At 50.8% G+C, this 22,373-nt stretch overlaps 1 protein-coding gene across 8 annotated transcripts in view; it reads right to left on the bottom strand.

The window, feature by feature from the left end:
* Positions 1-22,373, bottom strand: part of USH1C (USH1 protein network component harmonin) — a 50,352-nt gene that overhangs the window by 14,273 nt on the left and 13,706 nt on the right. For 3 of the 8 annotated variants that reach the window (XM_074014134.1, XM_065528425.2, XM_045371558.3), the window contains 11 exons: positions 18,861-18,969; positions 18,744-18,768; positions 18,481-18,538; positions 18,075-18,169; positions 16,203-16,287; positions 15,163-15,222; positions 14,955-15,011; positions 14,533-14,675; positions 13,121-13,186; positions 12,648-12,772; positions 9,194-9,264 (listed from right to left, as the gene is read on the bottom strand). In XM_074014134.1, coding sequence (XP_073870235.1) covers positions 9,194-9,264; positions 12,648-12,772; positions 13,121-13,186; positions 14,533-14,675; positions 14,955-15,011; positions 15,163-15,222; positions 16,203-16,287; positions 18,075-18,169; positions 18,481-18,538; positions 18,744-18,768; positions 18,861-18,969 — 894 coding nt within the window. Of the gene's footprint in view, positions 1-1,220; positions 1,704-2,266; positions 2,384-3,699; positions 3,853-6,811; positions 8,083-9,193; positions 9,265-12,647; positions 12,773-13,120; positions 13,187-14,532; positions 14,676-14,954; positions 15,012-15,162; positions 15,223-16,202; positions 16,288-18,074; positions 18,170-18,480; positions 18,539-18,743; positions 18,769-18,860; positions 18,970-22,373 lie in introns of those variants that run through there. The other 5 variants (XM_065528424.2, XM_065528423.2, XM_045371557.3 and 2 more) reach the window with 4 other exon arrangements.

Genomic DNA, 22,373 nt, shown 5'->3' with positions numbered 1-22,373 from the left:
GAGGAAAAGCCTGCTCATCTTGATGGAGGCCACTTACAGAGAAAAATGTGCAAGGCTAACTCAGCCCTAGAAACCAGCTCCTGGCTGGGCTCTGGGGGAAGATGTCCCCAGAACAGGCAGATTTCTTCCTATCGAAGCTGCAGGGCTCACAATCCCAACCAGAGGTCCGGAAAGGGTCCCTCTGAGAGTCTCCCGCTGGAAGCTGCAGCCTTGCTGGCATCTGGCACTTTCTTCACTCCCACCTTCCTTGTAAGCTCTCCTGAGTGCTCTGAGATACTTGTCCCATTCTCCATGCAGGAACTCAAATCCATGCAGGGACGGTTAATAAAAACCACTGGTCAGGTGCTATTGACTATGCCCTCCCTCAGCAACCCTGCTACCGTCAGCTGACATGAGATGCTTTTGCACTGACTTAAGCCTGGCCTCATGGCTACGGGAGCGGAATAATATTTTGCTTTTCCCTTCATGGGATCCAAGCTCCGTGTCTTCCTCAGAGATTGCATGTTTCAAAATAGTCTTTGGATTATGAATAATTAATAAGAAATATGTCTTTTTCAGAAAGACACTGTTCATCTTCCTAACATCCAAGAAAAACATTCCTATTCTTTTAATAGTAAATTATTTCTAGGAACTCTCTCTTCATTTTTTTCTATAGCGGGAAATTGGCCAGAAATTTCTGGGTGTTACACTTCAAGCAGTGCAGTTGGCCAGTACCGTAGAAAACGGCACTGGAGTGTCCTAACACTGCATTTGATGGTACAGCGTTACCCGTGCCCTGCTTCCTCCTCCCCTCCCTTTTCTCCTGCTAGATCAGGAGTCATTTCCCATATTCAAGGCTTTCTGGGATACTATCAGGAAATGACTGGATGTGACAGAGTGCTGGCTATTCATTAACATAGCCTTCCAAGTCCTGCATTGAAAGTTACCAGCCTACACTAGCAAAGAAGAGCCAAGAGAGAGCAATGAATATCAAATGGACACACTGTTGCTTACCCCAAAGGTCCCAGGCCATTCATCATACAATACAGCACTTCAAAATCAGTGGGAACCATATACATGCAGGATGTCCACACATGCACACGGAGGGGACATTCCTGGAAAATGGGGTGAGATGATGTTTCTTTCTGTCTCCACTCCCAGGAGCAGTGGAGGACATGGGAAACAGCAGTTCTCCCCACTCTTCCTACTTCCAAACATAGCATGCAGAACAGGGAGAGTACCTTTGGGGTGGGTGGGAAGCTCCGTTCAGGGACAGGGGAGTTGGTGGGCTTCCCACTGTGGTTCTTTGCCTCCCAGTCCTCCACTGGATTGCCTGTGTCCCCAGTGCGGAAGGGGTGGTTGCCCAGTGCTTCTTCCAGTGCCGAGGGCAGTGGGCGGGTGGGAGTGAGGTCTTGGGTGGGAATGGATGGAGGGGGAGGGATGGGAATGGGGGGTGGAGTGCGCTGCACCCATGGGGAAGACGAGGCACTCACATGGCCAGATGAGGGAAGGACAGGGGGCGCTGGGACCTTGTGGGGTGGGTTGGAGGGTGGAGGGTGGGGCATCACAGGCAAGGCAGAGGAAGTCTTGGGGTGATAGTAGAACATGTCCAAAGGGATGTCGTCCAGGTCAGTGGTGTGCAGGTGCAGTCCGCCTGCGAAGCGTCTCAAGGGTGGGGCCAGGGGAGACACAGAAGGCAGAGGAGGTGGGGGCCCTGTGGTCATCTGGGGGGATTGCAAGGAAGTTCTGTAATTGTGACTCTGATTAGCGCTCCACTTCGCAATACATCGAGCACTATGCTCTTCTACTCTGTTTCTCTTGCTACTGGAGACCCACTACCCTTAAACCAGAACAATGGGGTGCCAGTCCTCTGCCACCTGGATGCCCAGCCGAGCCCATACTAGGCTGCTGGTAGAGTACCCAAATGCAGGAGAGCCCCAAGTTATGCCATCTGTGGGTGGTAAGGTGTTCACATAGTTCATCCTCTAAACTGGACTGCCCTTGAGAGTGTAAGGGGGACTCTTAGTAATGATGCCAGGACAACAGGCCTAACTGGGGCTATCTCAGATGAGCTGGGACTTAGTGTCACTCTGGGAGTATACCCAGAAATACAGACATATCTCTCCTCCCCAAGAGGGGAGTGGGCTGGTAGGGGTGGGCCTGGACAATGGATGGGCACCTGTGAGGCTAGTGGCATTTGCTAGTTGCCATCTCACCTCCCACTGTCCCCCAGTGAATCATTCTGAAGGCAGCAGGAGGGTCTGTGTGGAAAGAAGGGCTCTGTTACCTCTGAAATCTCATTATCAGCAGAGGAAATCTGCTCGAGGCGCGTTTGACAGAGCCTCTCCACCCAATATTGAATCTTTTCCGATTCTTCAAGGTCTTCCCGCTCTGTCTCAGACACCTGGGACCCAGGATCGGCGCAGAAAGGAGAGGACAAAGGGCACATTTGAATAACATGTGGACAGAAATAGCATGAAAGCACTCCTTTAAAAACTCCAGAGTACTGTGAGGTGCATCAGCTATCTAGAAAGAGACCTGGGCTTGTTCCAACTGGCCCTCAAGGAGGTGGCAAGGGAGAAGAAAGTGGCGGGGTGTCAAGTTCACTAAGCAGAACTTGTAGGCAAAATCAGAAAAGGGGCTTATGTATTGTGAGGGATTAGCTGGATCCCAGATCCCCATGAACCCTGAGGCTCTTATGATTTTCCCAGAATGGTGTTTTTTAGCCTCCCCCAGCACATTCCAAGAGTTTAACTTGACTCTTTTTTTTCCTGCTCCATTCTGCCTTGCCCTCAGAAGCACAATCTTATTTTTAATTTTGTAGCTAATTTGTTCATAATGTCAGACCTAATGAATTTCACATTTTCCAGGACTTCTCTGGTTTTATAATCTAATCAAATTGGCATTCTGATTCATGGATGCGTTAAAGAGAAGCAGAAACAATGATACCTCCTACAGCCGGGGAGTTAAGGTTACCCATCTCACCTAGCATAGGAATTATTCATGGTGGAAGGTTGCTTTGGACATGTCTTCAGGGGAACAGCCTCAGATATATTCCCAGGATGATGAGGTCGAGCCTCAGACACACCCTATGTTGATGGGAGCAGCCTTAGACTCATAGCCTGATTAATTGGGAGATAGCCTCAGACCTACCACCTGCACAAAGGGGTTAGTCTCAGACCCATATTCTCAGAGCCAAGCTAAGTTGGGTGGGGGGGTCTGGTCTTACAATAACCTGGGAAGGGAGGCCAGAATGATTCAGATTTGTAGACAGGTCAGTGGAAGCATAACTTCAAAGCTATAAGCAAGGCAGAAGGGTTAGCCTCAGACCATACTCTGAGTAGCCTCAGAGCCATACCTAAGATGGAGAGGCCTAGCCTTAGACTCTGGTGGGGTAAAGTGAAGAGGACAGACTCAAGCCTCTAAGCCAGGTGTATCAAGGGCTAACCTGAGACCTACCATCTGGTCAGAAAGGCTAGCCTCAGACTCACACCTCCCGAGCAAGGAGGCTGATTTCAATTCCTAAGCCAGGAGCTAACCTCAGATGGCCCTGAGCAGGTGGCACGATCTCTCTCTCCAGGCTGGGGAGCAGGGAAGGGCTCACTCCACCCTGGTATGCCATTTGGGGAGAACAACTCCAGCTGGTCCTCTGGGAGCACATGGGAAACGACCACATTGTGTCCTAGGGATGCTTGCCTGGCCTGCAGGCAGGACACGTACCTCCTGGGCCAGCCGGTTGATCTTTAGCTGCTTTTCCTTCTCCAGCATTTCCTCTTTCTCTTTGTAAAGCTTTTGCTCAAACTCCAGTTCTTTCTTATTCTTTCTCAAGTCCTGCAGGCTGTCATACTTGGCTTTCTTCTTATCTTTTCCTTTCTGAGTAGATGTGGCATTGTTTATATGACAAGGATTACAAATAGTGTCGACAGCACGGCACACAGGGCATCCAGTCCTCAGATAACACAGCCATCCCATGGTGAGCCCCTCCCCCAGCTCTGTCTCACCATACTGGACATCAGACCTCAGGTTTAGGACAGGAAGGCCACTGTTACCTACTGCAGAGTGGGAGACACATTCTCTTTACCAGCCAGAAAGACTGGCTTATTAGTTCACTAACTAACTGTGTGGCCTTGGCTAAGTTCCTTAACCTCTCTGGGCCTGATTTGCCTCATCTCCAAAATGGTAAAAATACCTCCCCCACAAGCTTGCCACCCAGTGCCAATGAAATAGCATCTATGAAAGAACTTTGTAAAAATTTTATATAAATAAAAATATAAAATAAAAATAAATAAGTGCTATATAAATAAAGGACATTGTGTTGATTTTCCAGTATCTGGCACATGCCTTCTGCATCATCTCATGTTCAGATTCACAGATGCATCCTGGGAGATTCCAGAGAAAATCTGGGAGGGCTGGCAAGCCTCATCTGTAGAGGTCCTGTCCTAAGCTAGAGGTGGTGGGAGTCACACTCAGACCTGGAGGCTCAGAGCCAGGGACATCAGATTTTACTCGCATGCTTGAACTCTGAACTGTTTCACCCTGGAAAGTCTAGACCCACAGTGTCCTCTGAACTGGGCCCCTTTACTGAGGGCTAGCTGGAAACTGCAGGACTGGGAGGCAGAGGACGGAGAGAATGGCTTAACTGCTTTATACTCACCATCAGGGTTCTAGAGGATTTGGGGAGGGACATGAAAGGCAAATAGACTCCTTATTTTTCCTGTAGGAATTAGACCCACCGAGCCTGCATTCCTGGCTGCTTCTCTCATGGGGTTGCAGGGAAGCCAGGGACTAAGGCAGTAAGAGAATGATCAATTATGAACTGCCTATGTGCCAAGGGATTTACACCAATGATCTCCTATGTAGGTTTATCCTCATTCTTTGGTGAAGGAGCTGAGGCTCAGAGAGGTAAAGTCCCTTGTTCAATGTCAGACATCTTGTAAGTGATGGTGCCAGGATTTGGACCCGAGTCTTCGAGGCCCCAGTTTTTCTATGGTGCCCTGATGAGCTGGGGGCAAGGGAAACATGGCAGGAGGGAGGGTCAGCCCCCATCATGCATAGCGTGGAGGACACAGCGAACACTCAGGAGAGGGGCAGCAGAGACGGCCCACACCCTGGGCAATTTCTGGGGCAAAGAGGAAACCCCCTGTTCACTGAGCTCACTCATGCCCCCAACGAGCCTTCTGGGGATCTGCTCTTGAATTTCCTGAATCATCGTAGCCTCCAAGGCCAGGAATGAGGAACTGAGCTCCCTAGCAATGGACACACAACATTCATCCACAGCTGGAGGGACTTGGTGGGCCATTATGGACCTCTGAGGACTCTTCCTAGCTCCTCTTCTAAAGACACACACCTCCGTGCACTGCTAATGTGCTCTGGAAATGGTCACCTCTGGGACCCACCTCCAGAGCAGTGTATGAGCCTCTCGAGAAAATGGTTCTCACTGCTTCAGAGTGCTGTTTGGTTCCTTGCCTACCTTGTTCACTAGACTCAGTTGACAGATGAACCCTGCCATCGTAGTAGAGATTCAGACAGCAATTTCCCGAGAGAAGACAGAAACATGGCCTAATGGTAGCTTGCTAGAGTAAGAGCCTGGCCTCCTCCAGGACCACCATGAGGAGAATGGCCATTCTGTTGCTTTTAAAAAGGAAAACTACCAGTGCTAAGATTATAGAGTCAGGGCTTCTGGGCGGGGTAGTAGTCAGTTTCTGTCTCATGCCCAAGAAAGTCACATCTGTACAGATGCAGAGGGCAGGTTGCCCCATGGCATTTCCCACTGATCTCAGACTAACCCCCCACAGGTTACTTAGCTGTGTGTGAATCTGCCTTCCCTGCCAGACGGTGGGCTCCTGCAAGTAGGGCTGGTCTGTATGAGTGACTTAAGCAATTCTGATGAAAGGGCTTAGTCAGAATCATGAATCCTTCAGGCCCCGGCATAAATTCTGTGGGACCAAAGGCCTGGGAATCTTGAGCCCTAGAGGGATTTACTGTCAAGGTGGAAATAGAAGACACTGAATTTTTATATTATTATTATTATTTTCTTGAAACAGGGTCCTGCTCTGTCACCCAGGCTGGAGTGCAGTGGTGCAACCTTGGCTCACTGCAGCCTCCACCTCCAGGGTTCAAGTGATTCTCCTGCCTCAGCCTCCCGAGTAGCTGGGATTACAGGCATGTGCCACCACACCCGGCTAATTTTTGAATTTTTAACAGAGACAGGGTTTCACCCTGTTGGCCAGGCTGGTCTTGAACTTCCAACCTCAGGTGATTCACCTGTCTCAGCCTCCCACAGTGCTGGGATTATAGGCATGAGCTGAATCTTTCTATTTTTTTAATAAGGGGAATTTATGCACAGATGATCATGGCCATAGATGCCCACTTGCATTTCCTGGGGACTTGGCGTTCCAGCTGCTGGGAGACAAAGAGTCTGTCACGGCTCTAGAAAAAATGATGATGGGTTTTCAGAGCCAGGACGAGGGGCATGGTTCTGTTGTCCTTTCAGCTGTCAGTTACATCCATGGCCTGTCAGTTACATCCATGGCCTGTCAGTTACAACATTCCTTTTGGTCCAGACTGAGAGGGGAGGCAGATGGGGCGACTGTGCTATTGATTTTACCCAGAAGCAATTTTTCTTTTTTTTTGGAAGTGAAAATGAAAACCAAAATGCCAGCTGTTTCTGGAATAAGTAGATTAAGGAATAGGGGAAAGGCAGCCCTAATTCTTTATCAACAGCACTTTCAAGGACATGATTTCTGATGGGAGGTGGTATATGGGGAAGATTCTGGTTCTTTTATGTTTACATGTTATTAGTGTCTGAAAAAGATTTGACATATCTGTCTCCTTTATTTTTTTGGGGGGGGGTAAAATTCTACGTGTGCGTGTGTGTGTGTGTGTGTGTGTGTGTGTTTTGTCCTCTCTAGCTGAGTTCTAGTAGAGGCAGTATATAGAGAAGAATTAGAAATCTAACCCAATGAGGCATCCTAAGCCACCGAAGTCAGCCTGTCAAGTGAAACAGATAGTCTTATGAGACCAAGGCCTTTCTGAGACCAGGACAATGTGGGAAGGAATTCCCTGAGGAACTCTGTTCCAAGTTTATTCAGTGCTGTACAAATCATGATCTATTTTCCTAGATAGAGGCATTTACCTCTGTCAGGAAAAATATTACTGTTTGTTATTTTAATAGCAATGTGCTGGAGGAAGGGGGTAGATTTTCCTGGCACAGTTAATATTCCCATTTTACAGGCAGGGAGAAGTTATTTATCCTCAAGGTCACTCAGCTGCCAGAGCTCTGGTTTCTGGGGGACTGACATCTTGCCAGAAAGCGCTGGTCAAGTGATAACATCCAATTTAGCTCACCCAGATTTATGCTGTTGCCTGACTTCCAAATACCAAGTCATCTCGAATGTCCAATTACAGACGTTAACAGCAATGTTTTCACAATCAAATGTCAATGTGATTTAGAAAGACAAGGACAAGAGAGTTTTACAAGGCCTGGAGATATTGTAATAAGATTTAGAGAGAAAATTAAAGGTCCTAGAGATTGGAAAAATGCATTATCCTGGGCACATGCAGAGATATTCCTAGGAGAGGGCTGTGCTTGGAGTGGGTCTCTATCCCGACCTGAGGCAGCAAATCTCCACCTCGTCAGGCAGGCTGCATCTGGCACAGCCGGTCTCATAACATGCACTAGGTACACCCACCCTGATAATTCGCTCTGTCTGACCCCAAGCTTCTGGTCTTGGTCTCTAGTTCTACTTGACAGAGAAACAAGGAGAAGCATCCTGCCCCTTTCCTGTGCCCATCAGGGCCGGCGCTGATGCACACAGTGCCAGATGGTACTTGGGTAGGTCTCACACCATGGATCCTTCCCCCGATGTTGCCTTTGCAATGGCACCCTGCCATTTGATGTCAGCCTGACACAGAGATGCAGATGGGGTTAGCCTTCCAAGTGAACAGGCCAAGTCACACCATTTAGTGTTGACAGGACAAGGAATGTTTGGGAAAAGCCAAAACCCACAGCAAACTCAGCAGCACACCAGCATAGCACCCAACCCTGTCCTACCTTCCGGATGGTTGGGAATTTGCCATCGTAACGATAAAACCACCCAAAAGCTATAAGAACACAGATAACAAAATGATGAGACACAGTTCCGCTCAGCCAGAGCATCCATGGGCAGCAGATGGGAGCTGGGTTCCCAAGCAATGCATGGCTTTGTGAGATGAACAGCACTGGCCGATCCAACAGCAAAACTGCACGCTTTGTCCAACTCTGCTTACCTGGCCTCGCGTTGGTTGCAGAACAGGCCTAAGACCACCTGAGAAAAGCCCCAGTTCCCAGGCCCTGGGTCACTCTCAAATGCCTCTCCCCAGGACACTGGCTTCAGAAGTCAGGGCCAGAACATCAAAGAGAAAACCCCTTGTGGAAGGACGAGCTTTTCCAAATCACAGTCTTCACATACCAAGCCTTGTTGAAAGAGAACAAGGCCTTTTCTAACCCATGTCTGGTCCCTCCATACAAGAAATGGCTCAAGACAAAAGGGAGCCTGGGTGTCTGCCTAGAACTGTTGTTCGACACAACAAAACTGGCTTGTCTCATAGTGCAGGCCAAGTCCTCCACTTTCAACATTGAAAGAGAAGGCAGTGGCTGGGACAGCTCTGGGAAGGACAGTTCCAGCAGGAGTGAGCAGGAGATGTGCCCCCAGAAAACATATCCTCATCCAGGCCAGATAACCAGTGCACCAGCCCCCTTCCTTCCCTAGGCCACAGCTCCACAGAGTAATAACCCTAATCTGAAGCTCCCTGGGGCCAAGAGCGATGGCTGAATTACCCACCCCGGACCAGCCTGAGTGCTGGAACAGGATGCTGAAGACCCCCTGCTGGACCAGACACTACCTCCTTAGTTGCTGGATTTGGGAGTGGTCTAGGGGGTCCTGGGGGAGGGGCCAGAGCAGCAGAGGAGGAATTTGGCAATATCTAAATATTCGAGCCAGCAGTTCAGTGGTACCGGTGTGCGACAGCTGATCTACCACCCTCGGGGTTGAGTCCTGTCCTCTACGCTTTGTGTACAGTGCTTGGGCCAAGCTAGGGCTTGGAGGAGCTTTACAGACTCTAGTGGCCCCCATACATGCTGGTCCCCTGAAGCTGGGTGTCTGCACTGTGGTCAGGAGGAGGCGGGCAGGGCAAGCAGAGCAGCCAGGCCAGGGAGCAAAGCGGGGGCGCGAACCTGCTCTCCCTGCTCCTCCGTGCCTCCATCCGGGTCATCTGTGGGCTCGAGCTCAGGCTCCACTCCCTGATCTACCGGGGAAAAGAGGAGGAAGCTGGTGAACCAAAAGGGACTTGGGAGACCAAGAGGCTGGAGAAGCTTCTCAGGAGTGTGGAGACCTGTGATCAGCTTCCTCCAGGGGAGTTGTGAGGTCAGGGGCAGGGACAGAGTTCAGGAGCGCAAAGCAAAGGTTTTTTGCTCTGAGCTGGTGTATACAGTGCTTTCAACCTTAGTAGCTTTAGTTTATCTGTCTGTACAAAGGGCTAGCAACAGGAAACTCAGATCTGAGGGCAGCGTGAGAACCATTTTGTAGGATGTTGGGCTGAAGGCTGGGAAGTGCAGCGAGGAGGATGGGAATATCTGAGAATCGCACACATTTGAGGGCAAGGGGCTGCAATGGGAGAAAGACCCTCCTGCCTTCTGCTTATCACCCTTGCCTTGGAGCTCTGGGTCCCCAGGGGATGTCTGAACAGTGTGGGCAGCAGATGGAGGCTGAAGGTCCTGAGGAGGTGGGGACATCCCAAAAGGTAAAAGGGGCACCTGCAGTTAGGAAGACCTGAATTTTGACATAATGTGGAGAGAAGAGCAGACCCTCCATTCCAGTGTTTCCAGCTTGGACTCTGGCCTCCCTAGGACTCTGGAAGGTAGTGTACCAGTTTGCTTGTGAGCTGCTTTTTAATATTTTAAAAGCTTAACAGAACTTGCCCATTGGCCTATGCAAAGGCTGTTAAGTTCTTTGGCTCTTGGCTCAAATTACATTTACCCAACAGTGGAATCCTGATGCTCCCTTACTAACAAGGGCTACTTAATAAAACAATGGAACACAAATGATTATTTAATAGCTTGTTAGGAAAATAACCTCAACTTCCAAATCATGGGGTCTCTTGTGGTGGAGGTGAGGGAGATAGTTGATGGGGCCTTGGGTAGGGAGAGAAGGTTGGAGATCTCTTAAACATCTCCCTCTTTCAAGAATCCCTCAGCTACTGGATCCTTAGCCAAGGCTGCCCCCTCAAGTCCCATGTAACCACCTATTGCCTAAGCTAAGGGAAGGTCTGTTAGGAGCCTCCGTGGTGGTGTCCCAGCCTTCAGGGCTTGGCAAAATGTTGGGGGTCTGCTGGATCAGCCATGGGTAGGTGGGCTGCAGCAATTTTAAGAGCCCCCTGGGGCAGGTTGGGGGGCAGTCAGTCCCAGGCACATCATTAGGATGAGTGACTTCATTTTCTAGGTAAGGGATGCCCCATGTTCTTTTATTTTAAAAAACTGTAGGGCCCGGGGTCAGGCGCGGTGGCTCTTGCCTGTAATTCCAGCACTTTGGGAGGCAGAGATGGGCAGATCACCTGAGGTCGGGAGTTCAAGACCAGCCTGACCAACATGGTGAAACCCCCTCTCTACTAAAAATACAAAATTAGCCGGACATGGTGGCGCATGCCTGTAGTCCCAGCTACTTGGGAGGCTGAGGCAGGAGAATTGCTTGAACCTGGGAAGCAGAGGTTGCGGTGAGCTGAGATCATGCCATTGTACTCCAGCCTGGGCAACAAGAGCGAAACTCCGTCTCAAGAAAAAAAAAAAAAAAAAAAAAAAAGCAGGGCCCACCCCTTGCAGGCATGGAAACCTGAGGCAGGTATAACCCATTGCAAACTGGGTCCCTGAGTTGAAGGGTGGTTGGGTAGGAGCTGGCTGGGGCCCAGGCCTGCTAGACCATGCTAGCCCCTGGGGAACAGGGAGTGAGGCAGCAGGTGAGCTGGTTCAGGGACCTCACTGCATTTCCTGCCTTAGGTCCAAATGAGAATTAAATTGCTGGCACATACGGAGACAGATAGAGGCAGCAGCTGTCCCAGCTCAGCAGGCCGGCGGGGGTCATCCATCCTGTGCTTTGTGGAGCTGCCTAGGATTACATTTACCTTGAGCAAATGCAAAATTCTTCGTCTTTTTATTCAAGGAGCTTGATTTGGTTAAAAAGCACTAAATAAAAAACCAGCTAGTGAAAGGGTTTTTATTTTCTTTTGTTCCTAAGAGGGTGTGTTTGCTGTGAAGCTGAGGCCCAGTTTCTTGGAAGGTACCAAATTGACTAGGATTACTTCCATGAGAAGCAATTAAAATCGATTTCTCTCCTGAAGCTCCTGTTTCACTCATAAGAGCAAATTAGCTGCCCGACTAAAACAGGGATCGTTCATTGGGAGCTTAGCTCTGGCTACATCCTCAACCGATACTGAATGTCATGGGGGAGGCCGATGAGAGGGTGCTTTGTCCTTCGGAGAGGACCAGGAGATGACACTGCCCTGCTGCCAGGAAGAAATGTGTTGGGAGCTGCTTGCCTGTACCAGGGAGGGGTGAAATGGAACCATCCAGATACCCTGCACCTCTTCCTTGGTGCAAATGGCCTGTGTTGGCAGGTTGACATTCCCATAGGTCTCAGATGTGACCCAAAGTTGGGGACAGAGCTGTTGAGACCCCATCACAGCATGCCAAATGACTGCCCCACAGCAGAGATGGGGAACCTGGGCTCTTGAGTCCAGATTCGCCCCTAGCTGGAGGTTCCCAGGTCAGCTGAGCACAATCAGCTGGAGTAAGACCTGTCCTGTGTCAACTATAAGTCAAAACAGCTGGAAGGCAGGAGTAAGGACCCAACCAGCAATCCTGGACTTGTGGTTGTCATGACCTCCGTTTTCCTCTGGCAGTGTGGGCTGCCTCTTAAAGAGGCATCTGGAAACGGGGGTTGAGAAGGTGGTCAGGGAGCAGGTGGTAGAGGCCTAGACTGAAACTGGAGGTGAGGATGTGGGACAGATGAAGAGAGGAGATGGTAAGGTGAATATGAGCTGAGGCTCCAGAATAGCACAGCCGCAGCCCACAGCTGGGTGTCTGGAAGAAGCTTCCTAGTCCTGTTTCTGCCTCCATCCTTGGAGTGGCGTGACAGTGGTCCACGTACAGGGATATAGGGGCTGGAGATACTTAGTAAGCTTCTCCCACAGTTATGAATCAACCTTGGACCATCAGAGCCCTTCTCTGATGTGAGCTCCTTCCTCTCTTTTTTGCTGCTGGCTTCACCCCAGTCCCTGTTCAGAACAAAGTAGGAGGAGGACCCGACACCCAAAACACTAGGACGGTAATCCCATGAGCTAGCCCACTTTTGCCATGGCCCTTATTCCCTCTTCAGCAGCCTGACAGCCTGCCCGCATCAGTGTTGTGTGGGACCTGGGAGCTGGGTATGTGGAGCTGGCCTGTGAACAAGCGGAGCAGACAGATCCCTCCTACCTTGATGCTGGGGCAGATGGTCTCTGACCCACAGCTGCCCCTCCATAAAGGAACCGCAGCCCAGAGCACCAAGGGCTATCCACCTGGGGGTGGTGGTGAGGGGAGGGAGGGCCAGCATTTCTGTCTAGTCCCCTTAGCCTCTCCCCCGGCTCATGAAACTTACACTTTGGCTTGCGAAGGGGTACTGGGTGCACCTCAGCAGTGATGGTTTTAGGCAAGAGTAGCTGTTCCTTTGAGCCCCAGTCTTCTTCCCATTGCTTCTTAAACTTCTCTTCCTCCTCCACAATCCTGAAATGAGACCCCCATGCCTGTTACTGGAGTCAGAACCTTCATAGGCCCATCTCTTGCATTTCGGAGAGCCCCAACGAGCCCAGGGGAAGCCCTTGGTTCTAGCTGTGGTGAATCAAGCAAAGTCCCGGAGCTTGTATTCTAAATTGAGTGTGAACCCCACCTTGGCAATTATATGAGACTATGTTCCAGTTACTATAATATGACAGGCTTTACTACAAATACAGGAGGACCCACCAGGGGATAGAGAACCAGGTAAACTGGTTCTCGAGGCAGCCTCTGGCTGACCACACTCCCCCGAGCATACTAATGTTCATGCACAGACACGCATGGGGCCGAGGTACTCACTGTTCCATCTCCTTCCGGTATCTCTCATTTTCCTCTGCTGCCTTCTGGGCAATTTCTTTTCTCCTTCTGAAACACAAATGCAGACTGGCATGTTTGGCCCTATGCAAGAGAAATGAACTCTTCTTTACTGTGAATTCTTGCTTTGAGAAAACTTCGAAATGATTTTTCTCCAGGCTTCCTTCCTAGGAGGCCTGGACAAGCTTTGGTTTTGGGAGACGTTATCTAACAAAGTCTAGGCCCCGTGCTCTTGTATGGTTTTGTCTGGCATGGCTGAGCAGAGATGCTGGGCTGTGGGAGCAGGGAAGCAGATCCACGTGAAGGCCACACTTCATGCTCCCTCCTCCAAATACTTAGGTAAGGTGACCGATGACAGGCGGGGCCTGGACTGACCCCAGGAGCAAAGCAGGGGCTCCTAGCCAGGCGGAATACTCCCAGCTAACTCTGTGACGGGGGAGATGGGGACAGCCTTTCCTCTTTCCTTTTCAAAATACATTGATTGATTGAGACAAAGTCTCACTTTGCACCCAGGAGTTCAGTGGTGCGATCTCGGCTCACTGCAACCTCTGCCTCCCAGGTTCAAGTGATGCTCGTGCCTCAGCCTCCTGAGAAGCTGGGATTACAGTCGCATGCCACCATGTCCAGCTAATTTTTTTGTATTTTTAGTAGAGACACGATTTCACCATGTTGGCCAGGCTGGTCTCGAACTCCTGACCTCGAATGATCTGCCGGCCTTGACCTCCCAAAGTGCTGGGATTACAGGGTGTGAGCCACCACGTCTAGCCATGAAATACTTTTAAATGCCTAGAATGTATTTGGGTTTGGATCTTGACAGTAGTTTTTGATTTATGAATTGCTCACCCCATTTATTCTCTTAGGTCATCATTTCAATCGTCCTGGACAGGGACGAGCTTTATCACTATAGGCAGGGCAGCCCTGTGGGGACTTGCCAATTGCCTGGGGGTGATCCCAGCTTGGCCACGTGTGACTTTGGACACAAGTGGCTTCACCTCTCTGAGTGTCAGTCTCCACACCTGTAAAATGGGGTTAATACTCTCTACCTCTACCTCCCAGGGCTATTGTAGGAATTAAGAAACATAAACAAGGCCCTAATACAACGCCAGCCTTATAGAGGTACTTGACAAATGTTAGCTAGTAGCTAATCCTAGCTAGCTAGAGCCTACTGCTAGTAGGATGCTTATTTTCCACATTCTTGGAATCTTGGAAGTCAGGGGTCTCTGCTCAGCAAGGAGGAAGGGGCCAAGGATGGATACACTGACCCACCACCAAACTCATCTGGTCTGAGGACTGGCCTCCAGGGAGGAGGAGGAAATTAGCTGGGGACACAGCAGGCAGGACACAAGCTAGGTGGGGTTGTATGGTGGGGCAGGGCACCCAGGGCTGGCTGCACTCACTGCCGCTCCATCTCCTGCTGCTCCTGGAGGATCTTGTTGGACTCCATCGCCAGCCGCTTCTGCATGAGGAGCTCTTGCCGCTGCAGCTCACGCTGCCGCGCCTCTGCCAGCCGCTCCCGGTCTGTCATGAACAGCTCCCGGCCCTCGTGGGAGAAAAGAGGCCCCTTGCTCAGCCCCTGGGGATCCCCTGCCACACCCTTGGGGGCCGAGATGCAGGTGGTCTTCTCAGCACCATCAGGCACAGTGGCTCCTGCAATCCCTGACCCAAACTTGTTGCTGGGCAGAAGTCCTCTCCCTCCGTCTGCTCTGTCAGAGCTTCAGGGAAGGAGACCTGCCACCCTGGGAGTGTGTGGCAGAGATCAAAGGTCAGAGGGGCTGGGGATGAGGGTCAAGGGGCTCCCACCAGCTCGTTCTGGACTTACAGCTCCAGCTACGATGGAGATGGTCAGGCTGCGGCTACTCTTCAGCACGTTCACAGCCTGTGGGGACAGAAGGACAGTGGATCGAGGCCTGACAGACCAGAGCAGTCCAGGCAGAGAGCACAGAAGGCCCCAGGCTTCAGGGTGGTGGGGGTGAGAAGTGGGGTGTGGAGATGACAAAGGCCAGCAGGTGAAGACCCCTACATCTCACCTCCTTGTGGTCCAGGTTAGAGAAGTCGATGCCATTCACTTCGACAATCTGGTCCCCTGTCTGGTGGGGAAGTGGAAAAAGATTAGTGTGTTTACGCTATCTGTACACTCGTTCATCTGCAGGACGGGCGCCCCCAGGGGTTCTGGGTCAGATGCTGGGTCTTCAAGTGGCTGTACCTCAGTTCCTCCTGATGAATGGAGCAGTTGGAAAGCTCTGGTGGAGCTCTGGGAGGGCTTAAAGCTGACCCTGGCACTCCCCTACTTCATAACTACCTTATCAACTATCAAATATTATACCATTACATGTTCTTTTTTTGGCTAAATTTGATGACACTTGCTTTAGAAATCACAGTTTGTAGATGCGGAAACTTTTGAGCTTCTCATTTAGCAGAGGCTGTGTTGAATCATCATAACAGAATAGCTAACATTCACTGATCACTTACAGTGTGCTTGGCACAGTTCTAGTATACATATTAACTACTTTAACCCACACAACAACCTTGGAAGAAAGGCTTTATTATCCCCATCTTATAGGTAAGGAAACTGAAGCACAGAGACATGAAGTAACTTGTCCAAAGAAGAGGTTAAGGGTTCCTGCTTTGGGATGAGACCACCTAGGTTTGAATTCCAGTCCTACCATGCTAGGTACATGATTTCAGAAAAATCATATACTTTCTCTGGGTCTCAGTTTCCTCATATGTAAAGTGGGGATAATGGTGGCACTTAATCCTCAGCGTTCTTGTGAAGTGTAAAGGGCGTGGAACAATGTCCGATGCAAGTGGACCCTGAAGGTCCGCTCTTTGATTATCATTATGACATTCCCAAGCTCACGACCAACAACCATCAGAGCTATGGAAGGCTGCAGAAGGGTCAAATGTCCCCACTCTGTGAAGCCTTCTCTGAAGGGTGGGTAGGGCTCCTCCTGATCAGTGACCGCCGAAAGAGGGCCATGTGGAAAGGCACCTGCCCCTGTCACCGCGGGATCACAGTCTGACCCAGTTTCCAGTGGGCCCCCACTGGGGCCGGCCCAGCGTCACTCACCTCCAATCCCACCTCAGCAGACAGGGAGCCAGGTTTCACGTGGCTGATGAAGATGCCAGGCTTCTGGATGGGGCCGCTGGAAATGCTGTGGGAGGTGGGAAATGTGTGCTTAGGATACAGGTCACTCATGAACTCAGGACTGAAGGCCCTCGGCTGCCTACCTCTTCAGCCTCTGTCTCCCCGTCCAGCCTGATTTCTACTGCTACCCTGGGCAACAGCCACAGAAAACTCCTTGTAATTCTTCCTACCCAATCTCTCACCTAATATACCTCATATGTTGTTTCTTTTTCCTTTCTAACGCTTTCCTGTCCATTCCTTAAGAACCAAATGCTATCCCTTCTATAAGGTTTTCAGCAGATCCTCTTTTTTAAAAAATTTATTTTTTAGAGACAGGGTCTTGCTCTGTCACCCAGGTTGGAGTGCAGTGGTGTGATCATAGCTCTCCACAGCCTCCAACTCCTGGGCTCAAGCAATCCTCCCACCTCAACCTCTTGACTAGCTACGACTACAGGTGCACACCACCATGCCTGGCTCAGATCCCTTATTCTATCCCAAGACCAAGCTATTTGCTCGGTTCTCAGTGCTCCTATGACATTTACGACAGGAATGGCACATGTACTGTTATTATTCCTTCCTAGATTGGTGGCAGAAATCACTCACTGATCACAGCACTCTTTCCCTCAAGCCTGGATATAGCTTTAGAATCCTTTTCAAAGCAGCACTCCAGGGAGCTCCTACTAATTGATTAGAGATGGCACCTATTTGCCATCCCGGACACAGAATGTAGTTCCATTTGAGTCCCTATCACCCTATATTATAACTGTTTATGTGGTTGGCTTCTAGATTAGGCTCTTGTCTCCCAGAAGGGAGGGACTCTTTATCACTTATGCTTGGCACAAAACATGGAATAAATGTGAATGAAGGGAAAGAAGAGGAATAACTCAAATCATAACAGCTAGTATTTACCAACTGCTTACTGTTTAGCAGGTACTAAGCTTGGTACTTTACTTTCTCCACAATCACCCTGTGATGTGGGAATTATTATCATCAATTTATAGAGGGAGAAACTGAGGCTCCAAGTGGTTAAGTAACTGGCCCAAGGTTCCAGAGCTCTTAAGTAGGAAAGCAGGGCTGGAACTGGGATCTGAGTAACGGTGGAACCTGCACGCTTGAGCCCCGTGTGGCCCAGTATCTGTTTGGATTCCCCGTCTGCCTCTTAACGAAGCCGACAAGGTAATAAGTGATAAGAGAACTGTGACAGAGATGACCAGCTGAACAGGCTCCTTTTGCAGTGACTCAAGGACCTACAAGGTAACATGGTTCTGCCTCTAGGCCTCAATTTCTTTATCCGTAAACTGGGATCTATTAGAGATGCCCCTCGGGCCCTACAGGCCTGTCGTGAAATTCAGAGGGGAAATCAGGCACCAGGAAGTGTCATCACCAAGGCTGGGCGCGGTGCTTCATGCCTCTAATCCCAGCACTCCGGGAGGCTGAGGTGGGAGGATCATTTGAGCCCAGGAATTTGAGACCAGCCTTGGCAACATAACAAAACTCCTTCTCTACAAAAAAATTAAAAGTTAGCTGGGTGTCATGGTGTGTTTCTGTAGACCCAGCTACTCAGGAGGCTGAGGTGGGAGGATTGCTTGAGCTGGGGAGGTCGAGGCTACAGTGAGCTATGATCACGCCATTGCACTCCAGCCCAGGTGACAGAGCCAGACCCTGTCTCTAACAAAAAAATACCATCACCCATGGACAAGTCACACCCCTGGTGGGCAAGGTTTCCTCAGAAGCAGCAGTGAGGAAGGGGAGGGTAATAGGGGCCTGCTGGGGTGCACTGGCCACGAATGACCCCGGGGCATGCCCACCACCCACCTGCAGCCAAGGCCCCGGGAGCCCACCAGGCTGATGAAGACCTTCTTCTCCTTGTTTTCCCGATTTCCAGGGGAGCCCAGGCTGCCTCGCCCCCCCTGAAAGGGAGATAGAAGCAGAATCTCTGAGTGTCCACATGCGTGCAAGCGGCCTCTTGAGCTCGTGGGACCTGCAGGGCGAGCACTGCTGAACTCACACCAGCCAGATCATCATTCTGTCCCTGGGGATGTGTCTGCACCAGCCTGGCCTGGCTGAGGGCCACTGCCCCACAGCAGTGTGCTGGCTGCCCTGGGGGCCTGTGTGAAGTCCCTGAGAGTGCATCTCTAGAGCAAGCCCTCCCTTTAGGACTGGCCGCCCATCCTTGAAGATGACCCCACCCAAACCCCATCACAGGAGGTCTGGCCCTTACCCCAGATTCTGACACAAACTGATCCACATACTGCCACTTGAGGGGCTCATCAGGAGAGCTGATGGGAAGGGAAAATAGATGGAAGGGTGGTTAGCGAGAGACGTTTGAGGAACCAGGCCCCAAATCCAGATCCACCATGTCTACAACCTCCAGCCTCCACTGGCCCAGGAGCAGGGCTGGCATGGTGAGTGCTGGACCCCAGGGCTGTACCAGGACCCCGGGCCCACAGGGAAGAGTCGGCCTGCAGAGGAGGGGCCTCTCACCTCTTCACGGGGATCAGGCCAATGTCTGTGGGAGAAAGGCACAGGGGTTAGGACAGCTCCTCCACCCTCCCTCCCTCCCACCATCATGGAGCCCTGTCCTGCTCTAGTCTCACTCACGTCTCACTTTGATGGACACAGTTTTCTTGGTTCGGATGAGGTTGATGACCTCCTCATGGGTACAGGAGGAGATGGAATATCCATTGATCCGGACGATCTCGTCCCCTACCTTGACCACAGAGAGAGGCAGGGAGCACTGGCTGGAGGGAGCATCAGGCAGTGGGGCAGACTCACCACCAGATGCTCCCAGACTGCTATCCGGAAAAGGGAAGGGTGGCCATGCCATCCCCTGGAATAAGCCTTGATCTCAACCAACCCACCCTCCATCAGCCTGGGGGATCCCAGGTTCAGGTGGCATGTCCAAGCAGTCTTGCCGCCCCATTTTGCAGATGGAGAGACTAAGACAGAGGTGAGGGGCACAGCAGGTGTGCAGCAGAGCTGGGAGAAGATCTCAGAACTCTCTGCACCCTCACCCTGGTGCCCCTTTCACTCCACTGGGGCACCATCAGATTCTGGATTCTATGCAAAGGGTGACCTTTCACTCAGCTTTAAGCTGTTCTTACCGGGACTTTGTCCCAACCCGCCCCTAGGAAGTTGGCTCCCTTTTTCTGCTAATTGCTACAACACTGTAAGTGAGTCAGGGTGGGGACCTTCTGTGACTCCTGACCCAAGCTCACATCACCGACACACACACACACACACACGATTTTTTTTTCCCCACCATATGGAAACTTGATGAACATTTTAACTCTGCCGTGGCCCTGACCTCTCAATTCCTATTTTGGGAGCAAGCAAAGAACAGTGGATGAGCACAGGGCTTTGGCATCAGATGTGCTGGGTTCAAATCCCTTCTTTTATTATTATTAGCTATGTGACCTTGAGCAAGTCTCTTGAACTCTCTGAACCTGTTTTCCTCGTCTGTAAAATGAGGAATACCAAGGTTGCTGTGAGAATTAAGTGAACTTGTGCATGTAAAGCCAGCTAGTGCCTGGCACACAGTAAGCACTCAATACATGAGTGTTATTGTTATCATGAGTTAGTCCTGATCCCTGAATACTCAGCTCAGATCTCTCTTCTCAGGGCTTAGGCCACAGCGGATTGTGAGATAGGGACTCGGCCCTGGGCAGCCAGCCCTGGATACAGCGCTGTGGTGAGGTTGCCCCCTGCTGGACACTGCCGGCTCCTCCAGGCACCCTGGCCCTGGGGATCAATTCTGGAGCTCCTCATTTAATAACCACAGAGCAGGAGGGACTCTCAGATGTCAGCTGAAACTGAGGCCCAAGGAAGTGAGGTTTTGTCCAAGGTCACACAGCCAGTAGCTGCAAAACAGAGACTGGCTCCTGGAGAGGTTCCTGTCTGAGGCCAGTGCAGGTCAGCTGGGGGCTTAACTCAAAACACACATGCTCACCCTTTGGAGACTTGCTGGCATACGTGAGGGACGAAAGCTGGACTCCCTGTGGACCGAGATAGGTAGGGGCTGGGTGGACATACAGCCTCCGAGGGGTCCTCTAGGGTAACTCCTGCCTTCTACAGCACTCCCACAGAGTCACTTTCTCACTGTTCCAAGGAACGCTTCCTTCCCACTCTGGGACACAGACCCCAGTCTTCTCAGGGACCTGACAGGAGTGGCCAAGGGCTCAAAATGGCACCAGAGTGGGGGCACACTAAAGAACCCTCTAGGTTTCTGGGAACATCTAATTCAAGGACAGTGGCCAGACTAACTCCTTCCACCTATTTTTCACGATAACCCTGCAGGTCAGGAATTTGTATCTCTGTTAATCAGATGAGAAAACGGAGACTCAGAGAGGTAAAGTGACTTGCTCAAGGTTACCCCACTAGTAAACAGTGTCGTGGGGTTTGAAGTCAGGTCTCCCTGATAGACAAGTGGTGTTTCCTAGGTGTCTGGAAGCAGAAAAGACGGGCACCCGGCCAAGCCTGGCTGCAATTCCCTGCATCCTGCCCTCTCTGGATCCTTGCCACCTGTCAGAGCCCTCAAGTCCCACACAAAGGCAGGCATTACACTGTCCATGTTATGACAGGGACAACCAAGGCACACAGAATAATTTTCTAGGCCTGGAATATACAGCAAATAGTATGGTACACGCTGCCCTGTGCAAGGCAGAGGACGTAGGTCAAGTTAGGATATTCTTGAAAAAACAAAAAACAAAAAACAAAAAAAACCTTCAAGTATCTCCAGCAGGGGATAAGGGCAGAGGGGTGGATCCCCAGGACTAGGTCCTGTGGGAGGGTCCAAGTCCACCACTGGGGACCCAGCCTCACGGGTCAAATCAGCACAGGTCTTTAGCCCAGCCAGGCTGTATCTGAACCTGCCCTCCCCTGCCTTCCAGCATCTTCTCCCAGCTGCCCTCAGGCATGAGATCTCCTCAGAAACATGAACCCCAGACAGGTCAATGGATGCAGCCATTTTTCCCCAAGCTCCTCTGAGTGAAGTTCCCTGTCTTATTCCTAAAGGGAATTTGCCCAGAACCTCAGTCGGAATGATTCCCACACAGCCCCTGGCTCAGGTTGCAGGATCAACTTTCCTTCCCCTCTTGCCGTGTGTGAAACCCTGTAAAGGGCCCTTTGTGCAAGGGCCACGATGATATAACGATCTGAGGGACAGCAGCACAAAGGAGAGATGAACCCGTCAGCTAGAGAAAGGGCCGATAATTCATAAGCCTGAGAAAGATCCAGGAAGGTAAAACTCTAGGTCTCATTAAAATACCCCAACGCCCCCAGTCATCGAGGCAGCATTGAGAACTGCTTGTCCTAGGAGAGCTCGCCCTGGAAAAAAGGCGGCCTCAGCTGACGCCAAGAGAGGAGCTCATTATGTGTTTTCTCTGGCTGGGTTTCTGAGCTGGAAAATGTGCCGCAGAGGAAAGAAATAATGAAGGGGCTGAAATTTCAGACACCACCAGCGAGCCGTGAGACAGGGATTTAGAACAAAGCAGTGTCTGTCAGCTCCCTGTTTCCACCCCCTACGCCCCAGTGTCTTGTACCATTAGCCTTTGAGCCCCTTGAAGCCCCAGCTTGGCAGCCCGGATTGGGGTGTTGATAACAAACCCGCTGGAAGCTCTTGGTGACAGTGGGAGGGCCTCCTTTATCTCAACACACAAAAACACGGCCCTGGGCTCAGGTAGGAGTGAGACCTGGAGGTCTGCCCATCTCTGCTCAGGCCCTGAGGTGTGGGGACCCCAAAGGAGAGGCACCTGGGTTGCTGAAGAGAGATTTCTGGGCTTGGCCGTCAGGAGACCCAGTTTCTAATCCTGGCTTTGCCACTTACTGGTCTCTCAGCCTCTATCGGTAATTCTGTAACATGGGAAAGATCCATTCAATGCATATAGCAAGGACTGCTTGTGAGAATGTGACCTGGCACATTCCAGGCATTTCTTAAATCTCCCTCTGTCTGTTCACTTACCAGACTCACAGCATTTGTGTGCCAGGCCCTGCTATAAGCACTTTCTACTATTAATTCATTTACTCATACAACCTGACGAAGTAGACAGTACTATCAGCAACTCATTTTATAGATGAGGAAATTGAGGTACAGGGTTAAGTCATTCCACCAAGTCA

Source organism: Macaca fascicularis, chromosome 14 (genome assembly GCF_037993035.2).
Source record: "Macaca fascicularis isolate 582-1 chromosome 14, T2T-MFA8v1.1".
NCBI classification, from domain to species: Eukaryota; Metazoa; Chordata; class Mammalia; order Primates; family Cercopithecidae; genus Macaca; species Macaca fascicularis.
The sequence above is the reverse complement of the archived record's forward strand: the minus strand, read 5'-3'. Positions and strand labels throughout refer to the sequence as shown.